This window comes from Monosiga brevicollis, genomic scaffold (genome assembly GCF_000002865.3).
Source record: "Monosiga brevicollis MX1 MONBRscaffold_2 genomic scaffold, whole genome shotgun sequence".
NCBI classification, from domain to species: Eukaryota; class Choanoflagellata; order Craspedida; family Salpingoecidae; genus Monosiga; species Monosiga brevicollis.
Window position 1 is genome coordinate 1201240 of NW_001865039.1, and position 22995 is coordinate 1224234.

A 22995-nucleotide genomic window follows, 5' to 3' on the forward strand; every position below is an offset into this window, starting at 1 on the left:
CCGGCCCCGCCTGCTGCCATTGTCGTTATGAAGCAGGGGTCGGACGCCGAACCGCATCCACCCACTGCCCTCGTTCTTAGTCATCCAAAAAAAAAAAATGCTTGGAAAGATCTGACATTTGATGAGGTGGTGATAAATTTTTTGACAAGCAAACAACACACAAGAAAATCATCATCATCAAAGGGAACACTGCCTGGAGCTGGATTCATCTATGGGGATGCATCTATGGCCGACGCTGGGGAAACAGCTTGAAAGCAGAACTTGCTTGTGTGAGTCTACCCAAGATCTGCCAGCATAATGCTGAGCTGCTCCTGAAGTGACCCTCCCAGCGCCTCAGGTTTGTCACCCAGGTTGAGGATGCGAAATTCTTCGGCGGGATACATCCCAGCAAGGGCTGTCTCGAAGGCATCCGTGTATGAGTTGATGTGCACAAAGGTGAAACGCACATTTTTCTCTTTCAAGAGACGCATCGCGTTTTGAACTCGGGTGAGGTGGGACTGGCCATGCTTGGGAAAGCCCGCGGGAGGTCCAGCAGGGTAGCTATCACCCGAGCTCACGAACGGTTGGCCGTGTTGAGGGGCATCAGCCACGAGACATAACAACTTCATGCTCTCTGCCCGCCAGCTGAAAGTCTCCGCAATCAATTCTAACGCAGTTGCCGGTTCTTCGGGGCCATCACCGCCGCCGGTGGCCACCTGAGCGTTGATTTTAGCGATGACCTGTTGCACATTGGTTGTCAGATCGATCGAATCGACCAAGTTTGGGCCGTCACTGTAGTCACGATAAGCCACAAAGCCAACACGAATACGGGGTGACGCCAGTTCTCCAAAGCGCTCGCGAACTTGATTTTGCACGTGCTGAACAATCTGTGCCAACTGGCTTTTGCCCGCTGCGATCCATGAGCCCATCGATCCCGTGCAATCCATTGCAAGAGCCAGGTCGACGTCCACGTTGAAGGTGCTGTCAGCTCCCCGGGTCAGCTCGACATGGATTTCCGTCAGCTGATTCGCCTCCGCCTGGGCTGCAAGCGTGGCCGTCATGGGGCTAGGCTGGCTCAAGACACGCTCAACTTTTTCAAATAGATCGTCGGGGGCTGGTGGAAGGACTGAATCGTGAGAACTTTGCGTGCTGCTGATGGGTGTGTTTGCGTTGAACTGCGATAACAGTGCGTCGAGACCACCAGTTAATTCAAAAACAGAAGGCGCTTCAATGACATTCAGCACCTCGGCCTCACGATGTCTTGGGCTAGTGCCGAGCTTGAGGCGAATCACTTGCACACCGTGTTGGGCAGCATAGTCCTTGGCCGAAGGGGTGAGCCAATTGTTGCCGTCATCTCCCAGCACAAAAAGAAAGCCGGTCTCGTTTGCCAGCGTCGATTGGACAAGCATATCTACCCCGGCACAAATGGCTTGGCCCAAAGGTGTTCGGCTAGCCCCAGCAGTGCCGGCATGGGCCAGCAAGTGTACGATGGCCGATTTCACTTTGTCGTCCAGACGCTCACTGGCCTCCTTGGCCAGCACTACATCGTCATTGCCAAACCCGTATACGAGTGCATCATGAATGCCAAAGTTTGTCAAGGCTTCTAGCAGCGTGATCACGGCCTCTGCTTGACGAGCGTGCATGTCATCTAGGTTGGTAGACTCTGACATATCACAGGCCAGCCCAAACTTGTAGGCCGGCCGTCCTTCAGGTACATAGCGTTGCCAGTAGTCCTGGGAAGTCCAGTGGGTGGCCTTGCACTGCATGAGGCGCTGAGGATCAATGCTTTTGCCTGTCTTAAATCCGGTGCGCTTGCGAACGGATGACTTGGCATTCAGGCGTTCCTCGAGCACATCGGCAATTGCGTTGATGGGCAGCGATAAGTCGCGGCGTGCTTGTGCCCACCATTCAAGCGCCTGAGCATCTACGTCCACCGTTTGTCGATGCTCGATATGCTCGCGCTCGAGAAGTGCCAATTCTTTGGAAGTTAGAAATGGCGTTGGACGCAGAGACTGTACAGTTTGGGTCGGCTCAAAGTGCACCAGCGTGTCTCCCTCGTTTCGTCGGAACTTGGGCAGCCACTGCGTTGTCTGAAGCTGTGCATTCGTGGAAGTGTGGGCCGAGCTCAACCGAGGCTTCGGAAAGGCGGGGCACGGCTGAGTAGTGACTTTTTGACGCAACAAGTGATCTCTGATTCGATGAGCAAAAAGCTGACCAAGCATTCCTCCTAGCTTGTTTGCCACCGCAGGTTCGATAACTTGCAGTGCCATGCGATCTTCAAAAGCTGTTGCCATTGAGTTCGAATCCTCGGACGTGGAAGCGACCTGCAAGCAGGTGCAATGCACGCCTTGCTGACGAACGTCTCGCAACACCTTGGTCAAGCTAGACTCGGCCTCGGATTCCAAAACGCGAGCTTGTCCCGAAATGCCATCGCTCACAAGCATCATACACTGCACATACTCCGTCTGTACAGCTGTGTCAGCTCGATTGGCACGCAGTTTGCGCAGGTGCCGACCGGCACTGGACACGGCGTCGGCGATGGCCGTACCAGTTTGCTGGAAGGACATACGCAGCAGGACCTGCTCAATAACGTCCCAGGATGCAGGGACGTCAAAACCCTTTAGAAGAGTCAATGCGCCGGGTCCGGCAAAACGTAAGACGGCCGTGGGTTGCTCCAGGCGGCGAAGAGCTTCCAGAAGCAGGCCAACCGCAAAACGTGCAAGAGCCCCTTCTTGGCCACCCATGGAGAGAGAATTGTCTACGACCAACACAAGCTCCAGAGCAACGGAGCGGCCAGGCTTGTCTTGAAGGGCTCGTGTAATGCAACGTGTGAGATCAAAGATCTGGTCCTGAGCAAGCCCACTCAGCTTTGCAATCCAGCTCTGGTAAAGATCATCACCGTCCATGGCGTCGGCCAACTCGATGACGTTCAGTTTGGCGTCCGGATCCAGCAAGCCCACTGCCCGGACGACCTGCCTGCCTCGTGTGCGACGAAATTGTTCTTGTGCAGCTCGAAGCAAATCTCCATTGAGCTCTACTGCAACGCGCTGAGGCGCACGCTTTTCAGAGCCGAGCGATGCTTCAAAGGCAATGTGTTGCACCTTGCTCAAGTCTACGGCGGGTCCAGCAGTGCTAGCATGCGTCGCGGCTCGCTCGCTCACAGCCTCCACAACACGCGCGCTACTACTCAGGGCAGCACGCAGGGCCTTACTCTCCAGCACGGTCGCATGGGACACAGGTTGCGCTAAATCATCTTGAGGTGCAACGTTGGTGTGCGGCCTTGCGTGTGAGCGCGATCCTGCAAGTCGCTCCAGCTCTTGTTTGGCGCGCTGCTCATCTCCCAACTTCTGTAGGCGTGAGTTTTGCACATCATGGAGCTGCTTGTACTGGCGCTGCGCTCGCTTGATGGAGGTTGCTGGATGCCGGGGCGTGTCAAAGGCGGGGAGCTCAGCCTCCGACGCTTCGGCATCAAGCCATGCAAAGCCTTCGGATGCACATATACGCGAGGCCGGCAAAGCCAGCCAGTTTTGCCACCGTGCAAATTGCTGGGCTTCATTTTCGCTTAACATCGGTGGGGCGAGGCTCAAAAAAGTGTGATAGATTTCATGCCTTCGCGTTGCGGTCAAGCCCTCGAGCAAATCGCGCAGGTGCTTTGATTGAAGCTGCGAGAGTCGCAATGCCGTCTTTGTATTCCACAGATATGTCAACAGCCGCTGCCATAGCAGTTGAGCAGGTCGATCATGCAGAGTACTGGCTACGAGACCGTCCATTTTATGCAAAAGGGCCTGCATGCTTTGCTCATTGCATTCAATAAACTGGCACAAGGCGCTGAGAGACTCAAGGGGCTCTCCAGCGGTCGACTGCCACGGCACGGTTGGCCCACAAAGGTCTGTTTCAGGAGTCAACGAGACGCTCGTGCGTGCCAGCTCCTCGCGCAAAGTCTCAAGATGCACTTGCGTCGGAGGTGCAATCAATACGCTAATGGCACGGTCGGCCCACGCGACGAGGAGCGGTTTCTCATCATTACTGTTGCTGTCTGGCGGGTGATAATCATGGCTTGGCTCATCCCAGTTGCTGTGCAAGGTTGGCGTAGCCATTGAAGCATCTGTGTGCGGCATGTCAGGCATCTGTAAAAAGGGCAGCTGATGGCGCGCGGTTGCAGGTACATTAGGCCATTGCCAGCGGCTTGCGCAAAGTAAAGCTTGAACTTCGGGCCAGACACCGTTCTGGAAAATTTGAGCCAGTTGGACTTTGCGCTGTTTTTCTTGGCAAAGCTTGGCGAAGCTTGCTATTTTGGGCTGAGCGGCCAGGTCGGCTTCAGGAGGCAACGGAGCTCCTGTCAAGGGGTGAGCAAGGCCGTCATGTGCGCACTTGAGAATGCATTTGCGGCAAAAGACATGGCCCGCAACATCAATTGGATCAGTTGGAATATCCATGCAGATGGTGCACTCGAGATCATTGAGCTCATCGGACGAAAAATCGTGTGGAGATTGGCGTGGGACTTCGCTTGCAAATGTGCTCAAGATGGCGATTGTAGGTACATCATGCAACATTAATGTCGTGGCTTGGCAAATATCATCAACTGGCCACCAATCGCAAGAAACCAGTTGCGATAATGGCCGGGTCAAGTCATCCAGGCATTGCAAGGCAATATTGTCTTGCAAAAAGCAGGCCAAGGCGTGCGCCTGATCGATAGCATTGGTCGATAAAGTCAGGTTTGTCACAGCCTCCCAGGTATCATTGGTCAAAAGTTGCAAGGAAATGAGAAGCTCTTTTGCTGTGTTGTGCACTTTGAAGGCTTGCAGCGGCTGCAGCTGTTGTGTGAGCTCTTCGTGGTCGAGGCCGCGGACTGCAATGACAAAGTGCAAAGCTGCGGCCATGCCCCGGTCTGCAGTTGCAATTTTCTTCTTTTTGTGTTTCTTCTGGTTTTTCTTCCCTTTCCTTGCCTTTTTCGCGGGTTGGCTGCCTTTGAACGCGCTTGCCACGGCTGCCACGGCCTTGGTCATCAAACCTCTCAGCCCCGCCTTTTGTGGCATAGCCGCTTGAAGCAAGGACTCCTCTTCCACATGTGCTGCCTCGATGTCTTTGCCGTCCTCCTCATCTAATCGTGAAGACGAAATCTGAGCGACCACGATGGCCAGGGCTTGATGACACGGCTCGTTTATGGCCAACAGCGCCTCTGCAGCATCAAATAGTTCATCCAACAGCGTCTCGTCGTGTGAAGTGCTGGGCTTGGAATACTGCATAATTAGCCGCAACAGCATCCAGGCTAGACTTGTAGGTGAGTTTCGATTTTCCAAGACGTCCTTGAGTTTGTCGCGCTCCTCTCCTGACAAGAATCTTGTGTCCTTGAGCGCTACGAGCACATCTTGAAGGGTGCGTTGAGGCTTGTCCACTTTAAAAAACTCACACACTGTTTGTACGACGTCAGAGGACTCTGCCTCCAGCCACGCTGGGATGCTGCTCACAGCACCAAGGCCGACCAGCCCAACCCATAGTGCCCGCAAAATGCTCTCTAGCTGGTCATCTGCTGAGGCTTTCAGACCGCGTCGAGCGAGCTCAACAGACCGCGAGAAGTGAGATTCAGGCCCAACAATTGCACCACCAATGCACAGAATGGCTTCATACCAGCTCTCTCGTGAGTTCTCATGCTCTGCAACCAGTAACATATTGGCCTCTTCCGATGTCAGTGTGACACCCAGCTTGCGATTGCAGTACAAGACCAACAAGTCAGCCTCGAGCTCCTTGCTAAATGCTTCATCCAAGATTCGGGGCCACATCGGGCTCAATTTGAAGCCAACAAGGTCGTCAATGATCGCTTCCGTCGACTTTTCCATGAAGCGGTACCATCGACTTTCGTCCAGCTTCAAAGCTTGTTGCACTTGCGCAATTGACGTAATGGGGCAGTGCACATCGTTTTGCAAAGCGCGTAGACAGCATTCGCGCCGATCTGTGTTACTGAGTGCTAGAGCAGTCAAAGGATACTGACCCGGGTCATCAAGGACCAGCGCGCGAATTTTCTCCTTCAACTGTGGTAGAGATAACTCTTCATCCCTCTCCCGCCATCGATCGACGTGAGGAGATGCAGCGCCCGTCAGTTGCAAGGCCAGCAAATAGCCTTGAACGACGCTGTCAGGACTCCAAGCGTCAGCAGAAGCAAGGATGGCCTGGTCAGTTGATAAGTCGTGCTCAGTAAGTTCAGCGAGCAAGTTATTTGTTGTACTCTTAGACCAGCGTTGGGGTTCAAAGCCAAAGGCGTTTGTCAAGGCTTGCGAAGCCTCCTTGGAAACGGTGCCATTGCATCCACTGAGAGCCATCAAGACGCCGTCTTCAAAGTTATCACTGCCTTCTGCAATAGCAGCCGTGTATGAGCGTGGGACGCTGGGCTGGGGCATGACGGCCATCTGAAGTGCAAGATGATAGATTGCTGGCCCAGACTCGCCATGCTCATTTGCGACCACTTCATTCGTGGTCAAACGCAGCACAATTTGATACAGCATGTTCATCGGAAGCTGGTCAAGGGCGCGTTCCAGTTGTTTCTCCCACTCCTTTTGGTTCTCAGGCAGCTTCAAATTTATAGTGAGCGGACGGCTTCCTTGCGGCGGGATTTCAAGCCGGTTTGTCAGCCTGATTGACTTGATCAGGCCAAGTTTGGTGACCTTGATGGCGTGGTCGCCTGCTTCGGATTCCGCGTGGGCGCGCCTGGCATTTGCTGAACAAGCTTCGAGACACAAGTCAATCTTGACAACAAGTGGGGAGCCACCGATGTTTTGTAGAGCCAAAGACGGAGAGCACGAGCGAGTCAAGGCGCCCAAAGACCAAATTTCAGGTAACTTTTCCAGTTCTGGTTGGTGCAAAGTCACTCGTAACTTCAGCTTGAGCTCTTTGTTGACCGCGGTCGTTACAACACTGATGTCAAATTCACCACCGCGTTCTTGAAGTAGACGGCAGTGAAGTTGAATCTTGCTCATCTGATTTGCGGAGATTGTGCGCGTGGATGTGGGCAGTTGAGCCTGGAGACCAGGCGATGTGGACACGTGAAGAAGCTGTGCGCTACAGGCACCTTTGTTCTTGATGTTCAGCTCGAGATCAAAACCTTTCAGGGCATCATTCACTTCAAGTTTGCACACGTTCTCGCGTGGTGAGAGCAATGTAAGCTCGGTGCCCTCAAATTTCGACCTCATTCGCCAGTCGACCCGAGGTGTCGAGGGATCGTTGGTCCACACGTTGACAGATTGGTCGATGGGAAAAACAAAGTGACGCCACCCATCCACCTCCAACTTCAAGTCGGTGAGTTTGTGTGTACCTGGTAGAATGCTCACATTTCTTTTAACAGGGGCTTGGAGCCGAAGCTGGCCAGGCCGCTCGCTCAACTCAAGCTGGTGGACGCGCAGAGGTAGATCACCGTCGTTGTGCACCATCAGCTGCCACGATTGCGGTGCCCACGGTCGAAAGGGAGCACACTCGACATCAGTGGTGGCATCTGTTGCAATCTCAATCACCGTGCCCGTTGGGCTTCTAAGCTCGAGACGCAGTCTGGGACGCAGAATCCGACAAGACAGGGGAACAACAACAAAATGTTGCTTTTGGGATGGGTCAAGGTAGAGGTGAAGTTCGCCATGCATGGTGCCACCACGCTCTTGCCAGGCCTTTGAGATTTGGGGAGTAATGACAAGACGGACTTTTTCGGAAGGTGCCATGATCAGCCGCTGAGGAGCGGTCGAAACAGCAGTGCGTTCTTCCCCGAAAGCAAATAGACCCTCCTCCGCTTCACACTTGAGCACCGCTGCAATTTGCAGGGGGAGTTGGCATTGGCTTGAAATTTCAATAAACCCGGGCTCAGGGGCGCACTCTTCTGCATCACAGCGCACCACTGGCAGTTCTAGCGCTTGCGTGCTTACTTTCAGAGCTGGCAAGACTGCTGCTCCCAAGAGCCGAACAGTTGCACAACCTTTGCGGAAGGCGACAGCTGGCGCCTCGGCCAACAAATCATCATCGCTATCTTCTTCAAGAGAATTGACCTCTGCAGATGCCTCAGCAAACGCACCGCCGTCAAGCGTCCAATCGAGTTGCAGGACTTCATCGCAAAGGTTTGCATGCTGCGGCGTAAAAGTTACGTTTAGGACCTCTTCAGCACCGTCGTCGATGGAGCCAACTTGCACGGCAAAGTCGTGTGAAAAGTTCTTCAGAGATCCCACAAGCCGAAAGCGCAGGCGAGAGCCCGTATTGTTGATCAAGCGCACGCTCAGTTGCTGGACTGTGCTCACCTTCCAAAGCTCGGGGACAAAGACGAGCTGTGCCGTCGGGAGCTCATTCTCACAGTCAAAAACCAGCTCAGCACCTTGCCCGCTCTGCATTCGCCTCTGCTCTAGACAAGCACGTGCCAAATTGGGCGCGGCTAAGCATTCGGATGCCTTTTGCGACCACTCGGTCACAATGCTGGCGTGAGTGCGCAATCGTTTGGCGCTGGCGTTGGCCTCCAGTTCAACGGGCTTTCGGAGTTCAGCCTTAAGCTGAGCCTGACGTATGAACCGATCAGCTTCGAGCTGTGCATATACGCCCTGCAGTTGCTTGTTGTGAGTGCTGGACAGGCATTGCTTGAGATTCTCTCCCCATTTGCTAGCGGCGAGGCTGGTGTCTTCCAGGCTGGTAAACTGCTTGACAAGCTCGTCCAGTTGCTTGTCCAAAGCGATGGGCCGAGGGCATTGCTCAACTTTGCGCTTGAGGTAATACCAGCTGTCATTTCGGGCAACTGGCCCCCATGCAACTCGGCTTGACGTGATGTATAGGCGGTTGCAATACCACCATGGGATGTTCTGATCCTCCTGATGTCGCAGTGTAATGCTGATTAAAGGACCGCGATACTCCAACAGATTGAAATGGCATCCGCGTTCGTCGCCAATGATAAAATGAACAGGAGAATAGCCAATACCCTGGACATTTACCGATTCTCGCACAGAAGCAGCACTTGAAGGTTTCACATGAAACACAACACGGTACATGTACACCTCGCGAGGCACATCTCCATCAAAATTGGCTTCTTCCTTCTTCAGCCACGCAAAGGCCTCATTCTTTGCGTATGAGTACTCCCAGCCGTCGAGCACTACGCCCCGCACCTGCTGTTGAAGCTCCTCGCGCGCTTTCTCGGCTCGACCCCCGCGAATGTGGGTGCCGGTATGACGCATCAAGTCTTTCACCTCTTGCAGAGCATTTTGTAGCTTTTCGCCCAGAGTGCTTTTTTCTCTCTGGAGCTGCACGTTGACGCTGTTGAGTAGCTGCACAGCGCTGAGTGGCTGGTGCAAGATTGGACTATCGAGGGTACAGCTGGTCAAATCGAGCGAACCATAGGCGGTCAACAAATCAGAGGAAAACAAGTGTGCTGTCTCGGTGACAATGTGCTGCAGGTATTTAAGAACAAGCCCAGGCAACTGTTCCAACATGAGTAGACGAGCCTCTTGCTCCAACTCTGAAGACGTGCCGCTCGCCGCACATGCTGAAAAATATGCGGGCCACAACTTGAGCAGCAGGAACACGCGCGTGCCCCACTCAGCCGCCTCGTCCGAATCTCCCAAAGATGCTGATGGGCACCAATGTTTTTCAACGGGGGACCATTCCTTCAGCGCAGCGTGGTGAGGGCTAGGCTCTGCAACAGGCGCCAAGCTTTCAACGTGGGATGGGGTCAGGAAGGCCCACAAGAAGCTCGTCACAGGCTCAGTGGAGTGCGCCGTCTGAGTTGGCCACAAGCTTGCCACCTGCAGCTTCAACAGGAGATCACACGCATCAAAAACGGCGGTGTGATCATAGAACTTTGGGAGCTCAAAAGCGGCGTGCATCGAGTGGTCTTGCAAATGCAATGCCCGCAGAATGCGCTTTGCCATGGAAGACCCACGCCCGGTTCTGGAGGAGATTGAGGACAGCTTGGCTACCAAAGCTTGAACTCCACCTCCCAGACGCATGACGCGTCTCAACTCACAGGCAGTTTCGTTGTCAGTCGAAATGGCGTCGGACTCTTGCGCACCCCAGCTCATTTCTGGCAAAGGCAAGGATGTCCAAGTTTGCACAGCTTGATAGACACGGAACGAAAGCTTGAACGGAGATGATAAAAGCTGTTCATGTCGCGAGACAAACTCCTGTAGCGCACTTTGCGTTGCTTCAGAATTCTGATCGGCTGCCAAAAAATTGATCAATTCCTTGTGGATGTCGCTGACTCGCTGGCCTCGGATGGCCGCCTCATCAAACACTTGTTCCGAACTTGCAAGCTCAATCAGCAGTGATGAAATCGTGGTACAGGCATCTGCATTTGCATCTTCAGAAGTATCCGGGGCCGACCTGAATGGTAAAGCCCCGAGTAATGTTGCTTTGGTTGCGGCGTCCAGCTCATACAGTGCAGGCGCTACATCTCGGCGCGGCTTTGCCATGCAGCTGCGTATCTCATGCACCACATGCAAGCAGCCGATCACGATGTTGGCTGGGGCTGTTTGAATGCGCTGCAGAAGCCTTTCAAAGCAGCTTTGCATTGCAGTTCGTGCTTGAAAGAACGCAATTCGTTGCTCAAGCCAAGCCGCCCAATCTGCCAAAGGCGAGTCTGGTGCTGGGGCTGCCTTGTGGGCCTTGAAACAAGCGGCTTCATAATCTTCAAATGTGGTTGGCGAGAAGGAAGACAACAAGTAGTCCCTGGCGGCTTCAATCGATTCTTTGCTTGTAGCTGGCAACTCGTAATCGGGAAGCGCAATAGCTGAGTACTCTTGAGCGTTTTGTTGTATCTGCAACAGTATGTCAGGGGACAAGTCAGTGCTCTTTGCTTCTTTCAAGTTTTTCAACGCGTGCTCGAGGAACTTTGCGAGGGGAGATTCCCTTGGTGCTTTGCGCAGCATTTTTTGGAGGTCTTCAACAACGCTGTCAAAGACTTTGTGTGCCTCAGTGCTTGCCGAGTCTTCCTGTTGGCGCGGTTTCAGCAACTGCTCCAAATGCAACATATCGGACTCAAAACCAGGGTCCACCTGTACCAAGGCCCTCATCTGGTCTTGGATCTGTTGCGCATTTTCTGGTACGCCAGCAAGCAACTCACATAGATTTTCAATGCCTTTGGTTGCTCGTAGACTGGGCACGGGTCGTTTGATCAGTTCGTAAATGAAGAGGCTATACTCCACTTGCATGTCCCTGAGGCAAACATGTTGGATGCACTCTTGCAAAAGGGCCTTTTCACCAATGCCTGCGTCCGTCGGACAGTAACCCAAACTAGCCCGAAGGCACAAGGACTCAGATCGGCAAATTGCCTCCCTGTGCACCGCATCCAAAAGTTCTTCAAGAACTGCAACACTGCTTGTACTTGGTAAACCCAGGGCTTGGGCGGCTTGCTCATGACGTTTGCGAGCTTGGATAAAGGCCAAGAACTTGTCCGAATCTTGAGCATCCTGACGCAACTCTTGGATAGCCCGCTCAACCCCGAGGATGGCTTCTTGCAAAAGGCCAAGCATGTGGTAAACACGTGCAAAGCCGGGTTGGAGGCACTCTGTGACATTGGTGCTGCTTGTGTCGTCCCACTGCGAGACTTCATCAACAACGTCTTGATAGCACTGCAAAGTTCGATCCAAAGCTGTATGTGCAGCTTGCAGGGCATCATCGCGTCTACGCTTCGCTTCTTCAGCGTTGCCTGTGACGCGCACCAAATCGGCTTGCAGCTGATCAAAGGAGGCCAACTGCTCTTGGATGACTGACATCTCAGATTGGTCCATGACAAAGTGAAGTGGCAGGCAGCTGGGTTGCTGACGGGCTACTGCTTCAAGGTGTGCTCGAATCTCGCAATGCCCAATTTTGCTCAATAGCTGTTGGAGACTGCCTTCCAGTTGAATCAGATCCTCGTTGCATTCGCGGCTCAGTCGCTCTTCTTCCCGAAGCTCCTGGCAGCGCTCTTGAATGCCTGATTCCGACAGAGTCAAAGCAAGCACTCTGTGGCCTTTGAGCACCCGAGTTGCAAAAATAAGATGCTTGATCAATGCCTGACCCTGGTCCACCAAAGCATCTTCTTCAAAAGTAGGGATCTTCAAGCCAACGTTGGCGCATTGGATGCCAAATGAAACATACAAGTTGACCTTGCTGATAGCTCTTTGTAGCTGCTCTACATAGGGAGCAAAAGTCTGCATCTGGGCAAGGGCATCAAGCACCGTTACATCGCTTTCATGCTGCGAAAAAGGCATACACAACACCGTGTCCAGCATGGCATTGACAATAGCGGCAGACACTTGCGCTGACGAGTTGAGGGCGTGGTCGTGCAAGTGTTCAAGCTCCGAGTGTCGCGCTTTGAGCTGGTCTCGCACGTCCGAGAGTTCGTGGGTGCTGAATTGAATGCAGTGTGCCACGTTCCACATGCAAGTGACGAGTGACTCAAGGAGCTCACGATGCTGCATACTTTTGGTCATCCGTACATATGCGCGCAATTGCTCAAGGGCCGGCACAACCTTGCTATGTAAAAGCTCACTCATCTCAGGGACTTTCTGTAGATTGGTCTCACCGAGCCATCCACGCAGAGCATTAGCTATGAATTGCCGTGCTGTGGTTGCATCCTGACCTATGCTTGTTGGTGGTGGCAAATAAACCTCGTGTGCTTTGCCTGCATACTTTTGCCACATGGTCTGCGAAAACTTTGCTTCGCAGAAGCTCAAGACAGCAGCAAACATGGCATCCCAGACCTTTGCTCTGCCTTCATCATTGCGCACAAAAGCATGCAGAGCACTTTTAGCAGGCTTTGCTGCCTTTGCTTTTCGCGCAACTCGTTTGAGAAACTGAAAGGCTGCATCTTCCCCCGCGGGAATTGGATAAGCCTCTCGAACGTGTGTGATGACAATCGCTGCAGTGTCGCAGCCGTCTTGAAGCTTTTTTGCACGGGTAGCTATCGAGTGGGCTAGCTCGAAAAGTGTCCTGATGCTCAACCCTGTCTCTTGCGAAGCTTGATTCATGCAGCACTCTCGATGGAGGCAGACCAAGAATGCTGCCACAGGAGGTGAGTCAAGGCCGGCGGCCACCATATTCGTTTGAACAGCCAGGCTGAGGCGGGCTCCATCCTCATGGTTGGCAGGAGGCATGCGTGAAGTTGAGGCGGTCGTTTGCCAAGTGAAACCGGGACAAACCACTTCGATGCAGTGTTGCCGAATCTCCTGGCTTACGGGTTGCCCGTGTGTGCGCGTCGGGTCGATGGTGAAAAACAGCCGAAAATTTGGATGAACGTCACGCAAGTTACCAGCGACCGTGTTGGGCAGGGTTCGGGGCTCTTCCAACAAGCAGGCAAACTGGGCGAGCACATCAGCGGGACAAAAGTTTGCGTTTTTCAATACAACCCACCAGCCATTTCGTGCAGCACGCACCAGTGGGGTCTCCACTTTGACGAACACCAGCTCTGTGTGGTTTGCAACAGCTGACTCCATCTCACCAACGATGCTCATCAAATGGTCGGCACGGGCCGAGTGCTCCAAGGCCAGCAGCTGTTGGCCCAACACATCGAGCTCAACTTGCAAGCGGCCTTGTTCTGGCATAGCATCCTGTGCTTTAGTTGAATTGGTTGCTTGATGATCAGGGGTTGCATGAGCATGGGCGTCTGCCACTGCCTTCGACAGGCTTTCTAGACGCTGAACTGACCGCAAGGCCTCCTGCAGAATTCCAACGTCGTTAGAAAATCGCTCATGTTCATTCAAGAGCCCGACGAAAGATTGTTGTAGCCTTTGTCGGAAGCGTTGGATGAGCTGGGCCAGCCGGAGGTGACCGGGAATTGCGTGCAGCTGACCAAATAAATCCTGAGCCTCGGTAGCGCTTGTCAGGGTGTCAACGATGAGGGGGCGCTGAGCCATGTGTGCCAGTGCCTTGACCATCAGAACCTTCCCAGCAGCAGCGCCACCACTCAAGATGACACCAATTTGACTTTGTACGGCCAAAGCCAAATCTTGCAAAATCATGGCATCATCCGCCGTCATGCTCAAGCCACGAGGCATGGAGGGGACGTTATCTGTCCCGTGCCCCTTGGGCAAGAAAATTGACCCCAGACGCAAACACCGGCTGTCTGGATCGGGTCGAATGCCAATTTCGCTTAAAGCTTGGCGACGTTGTTCCGTTGTTATGTCCGGAAAATGCTGAGCAATAACAGGCGCAACGAGGGCGGTGCCCAGCCCTCCACTGGCAAACACCATTTCGAGAGCCATGCGCAAGTGCTCGCGGGACACGATCGGGGTGCCCTCATTGAGCGCGCCTGTTCCAAAAGCAGTGTTCAGCGTCAACGATGACAACAGACTCAAAAGCTGATGAACATGACGAAAAGAGAAGGCGGGCATGCGTCGGCCTTTAACGGCATCGGGAGTGGCCAAAGCAAAGATTGCCTGCAAGCTGCGGGCCATCGAAGCACGGGTATCACTGCTGTAATTTGTTAGTGCATTGAGCAAATGCTCGATTTCTTCTGTGCTTGTGCAATGGTCAAGTGCAGGTGCAATATCAATCGGCACAAATGCCTTGAACAATGCCTTGGGTACTTGTCGCACATTTGAGGCACTCGCTGAGATCAACAGGCGCTCAGCTGGTGGAAGATTTTCCACATGGTGGACGAGGCGTGCCACAACATCGGCGCTAGCCAAATGCACATTTCTCAGCATCAAAAAATGGCGTTGCTTGGGGCAAGAGAGCACTGGGCCCAGGCGTTTGACAAAGCCCCCACGGTTTGACTGCTCATACGACTCGAAGAGTTCGTCTGGAGCAGTGCCTGGTGTGATTGTTAGCACCTCAAAAGAATAGCCCAGAAACCCGGCCAAATCGCGCATGAGAGCTTGCTTACCGGCACCCGAGGGTCCCAGTAGCAAGGGTGCTTGGCCGCTAGCAAGCAGCCGAGCCAAGCGATACGTCTGCTCATTACCTGCCGGGGTATGAGGTAGGCGCGGCGGAGAAGTCGCATCAGGTCCAACTGGTATGCAAACTTGGTACACGGCGCGATAGCCATCGACACTAGGACTCAAAGCCACCTGATCGGTCAGCACATGTGCGTCGAGCGCGGCGGGGTCAATATCACACGGTTCACCGAGATGTGCACGAAGTTGGGCAGCGGTGCTAGACATGCCATGCGGTGAATCATCACTTTTGTGATCACAGATGGCAGCGACTGCTTCCTTGGTCACCGTTGCAGCTGACCAACCGCCGTTGTTGGCATGATGCAACGCCAGGAATGTGCTCACCAAGCGTCGGGCCTGCCGGCTATCAATGTGCCCAGTCTCTCCGCCCCGATGTAGTTCGGCAAAAACAACATCAACGATGTTCTCTGCTTCAGCCTTTTCCAAACCGGCCCCCATCATGACAAGCTGAGTCAGCGACGGAGCCAACGAGTGACTGGTTTGTGACGCAATTCGAATCGGGGACAGACGTGAAAGAAGGGCAGGACTGATCGTTGTGTCTGCAATGTGGCGAGTGGTGTTGACCGTGCACACGATGCAAGCATCCGAGTCCATGCTCAACGGGCCGTAAGCAGGGGTTTCAAGTACACGCTCACGGGAAAAGAGAGAGTTGAGTCCCTCGATGACTGCCGAGTCACCCTCATCAATGTATTTAAGGTGCAGGACCCCACCCCGCCGCAGAGTGTGGATGACAGGGCCGTCCACAAACCTGAACCGAGGGCTGTCCAAGCTTGCAGCGCTAATGTTTTGCTCCTTGATGGCAGCGAGTCCTTGCTGAGCACATTGTAGAAGTTTTTGTTGCCTAGTTCTGACTGGCTGATCTTGCCATGCGACGAGGGCCTGATCAAGCTCTGTACACAGGCTGGCAAAAACGCGATAGCGCAATATGCACAGCGTTTGGCGTGTTTGTTGGTCGTCAGATGATAAGCTTCCTGCAGAGTCCGAAGCTGCCTCCCAGAGATGGGATGTGGCATCTAACTCACCACCGGACTCAAGAGCCTCGCTTGCTTCAGAGTCGGGCTCAGATGGCGAGTGATCTAAGCCCGGCTCTGAGTTGGACTCTGAACTTGATTCCCAATCAGAATCAGAATCCGGGTTAGACTCAGAGAGGTCATCAAGTTCGGCCTCGCCATCAAAGGATGGTGCCGAAGAAGCACTAGAGCGTCGTGCGGTGGCGTCGTTTGACAAATTCGAGGCCGCCATGCTCAATGAAGATAGTTCTTTGATCAGCTGCTCGGGTAATTCTTCCTCTAAAAGGTTTGAGGAGTCAAGCAGTTCTTTGAGGCGATGCCAGCGCCTTTCATCGTCCGAGTCAAAGAGTCCAGTGTCAATCAAGTCACACATGACGGCCTCAAGCATGTCCGCACATCCACTTGGAAGGGTACGGCCCAACAGGTCCTCGGTCGTGGTGCCCTTGCAAATCACGAGCACCTGCAGCGGCAAGCCCAGGTCTGATGCTAACTGCTCGATGAGAAGCGACTTGTTGCTGGTGGGGCCAAACAGCAAAGGGTTTTCTCGACTTTGCACGCTAGCAAGCAACTGAAAGTAGTCACTGTGAATCGGTCTTTCACGATGCACGCTGGCCATTTCAATGGGTAGGCGCAAGACCGAGCCAGGCAAGCATAACTCGGCTCCTTCGTATGCAAAGTGACACGTTTGGGTTCCCATTTGAAGATCGTTCCAATAGGGCTTGAGGCTGACGACCTCGTTGGCAATCTTGAGTCTAAATGCCTCTTCAACCACTGGAAAAACGCTGTCGGGGGTACGCGAACGAGCAGCCAAGAGGGCTGCGGTGTGTGTGGCAAGGATGACGTGTGATGCCTCTGCGCGGCGGCTTGCCGTCATTTCACTGCGCTTTAGCAGTCGAATCTGGTCGCGCACGGTGAACGCCGGGTCGCCCCTGAGCTGTGGGTGTTCGCGCAGCATAATCTGCAGCCGGGCAAGCGCTTCGAGCAGCTGCTCACTGGCATCACGGTTGTAGCTGCGTGCAATGGCAGTCAGCTCGCTCTCAGACAGGGACGCAAAGCCAATTGTAAAGAGCCGCGCGGCCAACTTTGATGGAATTTTTTTGCGACCTTCGAATGAGGTGGGGTTCTGACATCCAAAAAAGGCAAAACCAGGTTTGGCTGAGACCTTGGTCCCATCTGACAGAGCCACACTTGCACCATCCAGAAGTGGGACAAGGATTTGACAGAGCGTTGCCCCGTCTGCAAGATTTATCTCGTCGTTGTTGAAGCAGCGTCCTTCGGCAAGGGCTGAGAGAAGCGGGCCAGGGCGGTAAAAGAAGCGCGTGCCAGCTTGAATGTCCCATGCACCCATGTAGTCTGCGGCATGAGTGTTGCCGCTGTTCGTTTGACGGAGCGGTAGCTCTTGGCTTCCGTAAAGCCGGCTCATAAGTGCAGTGACGGTCGCAGTCTTGCCGACGGCTTGATCTCCTTCGAAAATACTTGGCAGTGCAGCCAGAAAGGCCAAAAGAACACGATTGGCATTGTTATAGACAATGGGTGTTTCTCGTTCGTCCACAAAAAAGCTGGGCTCAAGAGATGTGTCCATCCAGGCGCTCACAGGCTTCAATACATCAACGGGCGAGTCTTCAGAGATGCGGCCAGGATCAAGCAAGAACTCCAAAACCTGGACGCATTCGAGTGCGGATGAGGGCAACCAGGGACAAACACCTTCCAAGCTCAGCTGGCTCAGGCGCAAGGCCCCTCCCGCAATCAAGACCGTTTGGTGAAGAGTTAGACCGAGTTTTGACTGCATCTTTTGGAGCTCTTGGCATGCCTGGACCACGTCAGGGTCACTTGGAACGGAGCGATGTAGCGCATGACCCATGCTCAACCTTAAAATGCGATCCGAGCAGGGGCTGTCTCTGACGCAAATTTGGCAAAACCGGTTGCCAAACGACGGTGTCAATGCTTGAGTACGTCGCTCCACGATGGCGATAAAACTTGCATGAATGCTCATGTCTTGAGATGCAATTGGGCTGGTCGAGCCGCGTTCGGTTTCCACAAAAGATTTCGCCTTTCCTTCAAAGACGGGGTTCATACGCTCAAGGACAGTGGTTGGCACTTGTAGCAGGTTGTTGAGGACTAGATTGCCACCATGGACCAGGGTTCGTACCAGGTGACCTCGATGCCAAATCATCTCCTGTCCGTCTCCAGACGGCACGGCCAAGCCGACCAGGTCCTCAACAGTCGTTTGGGCGGTGAGATACAGTTGCGTCCAGTCGCGACCAAGAAGCGCAGACATGGCACGAACAGCAGTCAGCTTCCCGGCCGCACTTCCACAAAGCAGGATGGGCACATCAAGATAAATGGCAACTGCCATGGTGCGCAAGGTTGGGTAGATATCCTCGACAGTGATTGGAGCAAGGGCCTGGATGGAGAGGCGCTCAAGAGGTTGAAGGCCAGGGCACCGAATTAGCTGCAAGTCACCCTGGTCGTTCATGGCCGCTGCCACGAGCTCAAAGAGCTGGTTACGCAAAGCGCCGTGACGAATCTTGAGCAGAATGGATGTCTCCAGCGCATGGGCTAGTGCACAGGTTAGGGTGGCCTTGTTCGCCAACTGTCGCTTGACTGCCAAGATCAAATCCTGCTTGGCGCTTGAGTTGCCAATGTCGTAAAGGCCAAAGGTTTGCCACACCTCTGGTCGAAGCAATTCAGTGGCCACGACATGATATGCGGCATTTGCCAAGCGCACAGCTTGCTCTTGCTCCTGCTCACATTGGGCCGCATCCCTGAGGTGATCTGATGTTTGATGCTGTCTGGGCAAGGGGATACCACCGATCAAGACCGTATCAGCGTGGAGGCTAATGTCACACTTCTCTTGCTGCTCCGGCATAGGTTCTTGGGCATTATGGCTGTTGGTCAACAGGGCAAAGAACGGTTCTGGGGCAATATGATCTTGAGCCTGGGTGGACTGTAGACGAGCCCCGTACAGTGTCTTGACCACGGCTAGCAAGATGGTGCGGCTGCCATCGTTCCAGCCTTTTACCTGAATGAGGTCCCGAAAGGCTACGGCAGCTCGCTTCAACTCACGGACAGTGAATTCCATGTAGTGTGGGTGCTCAGACACAAGCCCATGCTTTAGTTCAAGCTGCTGCAGATCGTCACGGCTGTTGGTCACAAAGAAATGATAGTCAACAAGCTCTTCGACGAATTGTTGTTTCTCGTTTAGGTCAAGATGCTCCGTTGCCTGAACAGTCGGTTGAATGAGGGCACGAAATTCAGACTTGCGCTGCGCCTCGGTTCCACCCCAATTGATTTCAATCGCATGAAAGTGACTGCGCAGACTTTGGCTGTGCGTCTCACGAGCGTACCGCTCACCAGCCGGGTTTTGAGCGCATATGATGCGGAATTTGGCATGCCGACTGGTCATTTCAAGGCAACCATCCGTGTCAACGGGAAAAGCAGCGCCCGTTGTGAGTGACGGAGCATGCTCGATAGGAAAATGCTTGGTATATGTAGCGATGTTGACATCTTTCCCATACAAGCGCTCCAGCACTTCGACAACTGATTCGGGCACGAGATTGACCTCGTCAAAATAAAACCAATAGCCATGCGCAAAGGCCAAGAGCGCTGGGCCTGGAGCAAACACGAAGCTTCCTTCATCGTTCATCGTGATTCGTCCCATCAAATCCTCCACGGTCGTGTTGCGCGATCCATTAAAGCGCAAAATCACCTGCCGCCCAATGTGCGCGCAGTGCAGTGTCTTGTGGGTTTTGCCTGTACCGGTTTCGCCCTCGAGCAGCACTCGTCGAAAGTGCGCCAGTCCAAAGACGATCTGTCGAAGGTGTTCCAAAGTGAGCTCGCTGCGCTCCAAAGGCTCTAGCTGCACTCCTGCGCGACGGCAGTAGGAAGCATACTCCTCTTCGTTCCAGCCTAAGCCCTGCAGGGGTTTGACGACATCCTCAAAGGTCAAGCAGCCGGCGTGGGTCAAGAGAGCCCGATCATCGAATTGCACGTTTGCGATGCTCTTGACCAAATTGGCAGGAGAACCTTGTGGAGGGGATTGTCCTGCAGCGGGCTTGCGGGTCAGATGATGACTGAAAAGAGAGCAGACAGTGGACGAGCGAACACCAGCCCAGTCCTCAAAGGCAAGGCGCGACAGGAGGAGAAGAAAATGCGGGTCAGCATTGAGCGCATTGTAGATGTCAGCAGCGTTTGCCTTGCACAGGACTTCCATTGCTTGCCACAGCAGATGGTTAGTATTGACACCTTCAACGTGTAGAAGCTGTGCGATGAGGGCTTGTATAGCATCCGCTATGCCCCTCGTGGGGCCGTGCACCCCCAACCGTTCAATGGCTGTCAAAAAAGCTTTGTGTACGGGTATGTCGTCCGAGCCAGACCAAGTCGACATCTTAATCGCGGCTTTAAGCAAGGCTGCTTCCGTAGCGTCTAGTTGCTCGACGCGCTCTGCAAGCAAAAGGATGCCCAAGTGAACATAAGACAGCTCCTCACGCTGTTGAAGCACGGAATTGATGCAGGACTGCAACGCAAGAAGCGCTTCGGGCTTCAGGTTCAGCGCATTGTGTGTTTGGTAAAGGTAGTTTGCGGCTGTTACCGCCAAGTCCGTTGCTGCAAAGTCTGCATGTGCGTCGGGGCGCGCGAGATGTGCTAGCACGAGGCGAGCAAGTCGAGACATTTCTTCGCGATACTGAATCGAAGCCGACTCGTTGACTCCAATCAGCAGGCGATGTACAACCCGGAGATCCAATTTTGATAAGCGATGGGCAATGGAAGTAAGGATCAAGGGGCCAAGCTCTGCATCATCCTGAAACAGCTGACACAGGTAGGTTGGCAGATATCTCGTCTCATCGTCGCAGCAAATCGCGAAGAGAGCAAGCCAATGGTCGCACAGCACTGGCGGGTTTTGATGCATCCATCTATCTTTTACCCACCCAAGCTCAAGAGCATCAAGTGGTTCAAGCTCATGCAGTTTCAGAGCAGAAGGCGCTTCGTGCTTGTGATGGACGTCCCCGTCAATGTCCTCCTCCTCAAGGTTGTCCAGCTCGGTGAGCACATCGTGGTTGGTCTCCGTGCCGGTTTCCAGCCGGCGCTCTTCCTGCGCCAGCTTGTGCAGGCGGCGCTCAAGTGGCGAGACAAACACAGCGACAAAGTTTGAGGCAGCTCGAGGTTCCACCTTGCCTTCGTGCACACCTTGCAGGGCCACGTCAAAGGACATCCAGCGTTGTCGATCATTCCAGCCTTTTTGAAACAAGATGGCAGCAATCTCACTGCCAACAGCCGTTTGGAGACACGCATGAAGCAGCTTGCGTTCGTGTAGATGACGCGAAAAAAAGCTCTGCAAGCTTGGCCCCGAGCGGGCGCCACTTGCGAGGAGGTCAGCGACTGGTTGAGCTGCTTCTGGGAAACGCTCCAAGACCAATTCAATGGTGGTGGCCGTGCCGCCATACACCTCAGTGGCGCTACTGCTCTCTGCAACTTGTTCTTCGAGCTGCTCAAGTGCTTCTGCAAGGGCACGGCATAGCGTGGGCCAATGGCCCGGCGCAGACTGTAAAAGGTCCAACAACTTGCCCATCAAATCTAGGGCTGCAAATGCACACTCGGGATGAGAGGTAGGTCGCCTGCCCGTCTCATGTTGGTCCTCTCCCCTACTCTTTCCAAGCCCTTGACTGACTTTCCAAACATCACTTTGTATAGCTGCCTTGAAATTGTGGCTTACTTGTTTTGGGCTGATAGACGGCAAATTTATTAGTGAGGCGATGTAGAATGGGTGCGTGAAGCTTGGATGGAATATCTTCGTACAAAGCCAAGGGTGACCAAGTGATACGCATCGAATCATCCTGTGGGAACGACATCATCGATGCAAACCGGAGCGTGAACAAGTGCCGGTGCATGCATGGTAACTGCAAGCCTAACACAAAACTCACCATGGACAGGTCGGCTGCAGACGACGCTTGGGACAGGGGAGTAGTGACCAAATTGACGCCTCGGAGCAGGCTGGCACGGCTGATTAGTCGCATAATGGACAAATTGGCCTAAGTTGCACGTGTAATTAGAACCGACAAGGATAAAGTTATGATCGAGCGAGAAGGCGCAAGACCTCACCTTGTCGACCTGCGAAACGATTTGATCTTCTTTGGTTTCCAGGCGCCTCTCATCCAGATTCCAAATCACATGGAGGATACGGGCCGCCAAATCAGGAGCGCGCCGGGAGGCTGGCAAGCTGTTGTTGGCGGTCTCAATGTTTTGCCAGCTAAGCTGGGATAGAAAGAGATACAACCACAGCTCATGCTTGGCGTGCCAAGCACTTTCGACAAGCTCTGCGACAAATTCCAAAGCCTGCAATGCTACCAGAGGGCTGTTGAAAGAAGCCATCCAACCACGCAGATCTGTTAGTTCACAGGTAGGGACAATTACAACTGATACACGGTTCGAACACGGCGCTTGCGTGAGGGCTTACCATGATTTCAAAAAATGGGCTACTACCCGAGCCAGGTTGGAAGTTCGCTTCTCGTCCCACTTTTCAAGAGCATCGGTCAGATCCTGCCATGCGCCTTGCGCTTGTAGAATCGCCAGACGATTGGCACCCTCGGCCAGTTGCTGTGCCACAATAGCCGGTTGAAAAGCATCTTTCTTGCTTTTCTTGTATGATCGTACAAGAGGGCCTACAACTTCGCTCAAAAGCGAGGGCGCATCGGACGCGTTGACTGCATCGGCGGGGGCACCAGATGCCGACGGGCGCGTGGGCGGACCCGGATTTTCTGACGCAGGCATACTGCCTGGTTCTTCTGCTTGCCTTCAAGGCTTGATTCGAACAACCAGACCAGTGAGCAAACCCCCAAAACCTTTCAAAAAACAAAAACAAAAACTGAGAGTCATTATGATGGGGAAAAGCACGTAGTCCGCCAACAAACGTCAACGCTTCCTCTCATAAAAGCACCCAGTCCGCGATCGTGTTTCTCATGAAGCACCCAGTCCGATCTGAATGCTTGTAAGATCAAATTAATCAAAGCGTAACAAAGGCCATACTTCTCCTCCAAAGAGCTGGCGATGTGTTTTTTTTTCTGTCTTTCCCACACATAAGTAAGAGGCCTGACGTCTGCAGAGGCAAACCCAGTCAGGTTCGAAGC

At 53.6% G+C, this 22995-nt stretch overlaps 1 protein-coding gene across 1 annotated transcript; it reads right to left on the bottom strand.

Moving 5' to 3' along the window:
* Positions 1-275: 275 nt before the first annotated feature.
* On the bottom strand, positions 276-22639 carry MONBRDRAFT_4977 (uncharacterized protein; the record flags this gene model as incomplete). Its single annotated transcript, XM_001742587.1, has 5 exons — positions 276-21370; positions 21585-21705; positions 21793-21900; positions 21971-22118; positions 22326-22639. The coding sequence occupies 5 exons, from the start codon at positions 22637-22639 to the stop codon at positions 276-278; spliced, it is 21786 nt and encodes a 7261-aa protein (XP_001742639.1).
* Between the last annotated feature and the right edge of the window lie 356 nt (positions 22640-22995).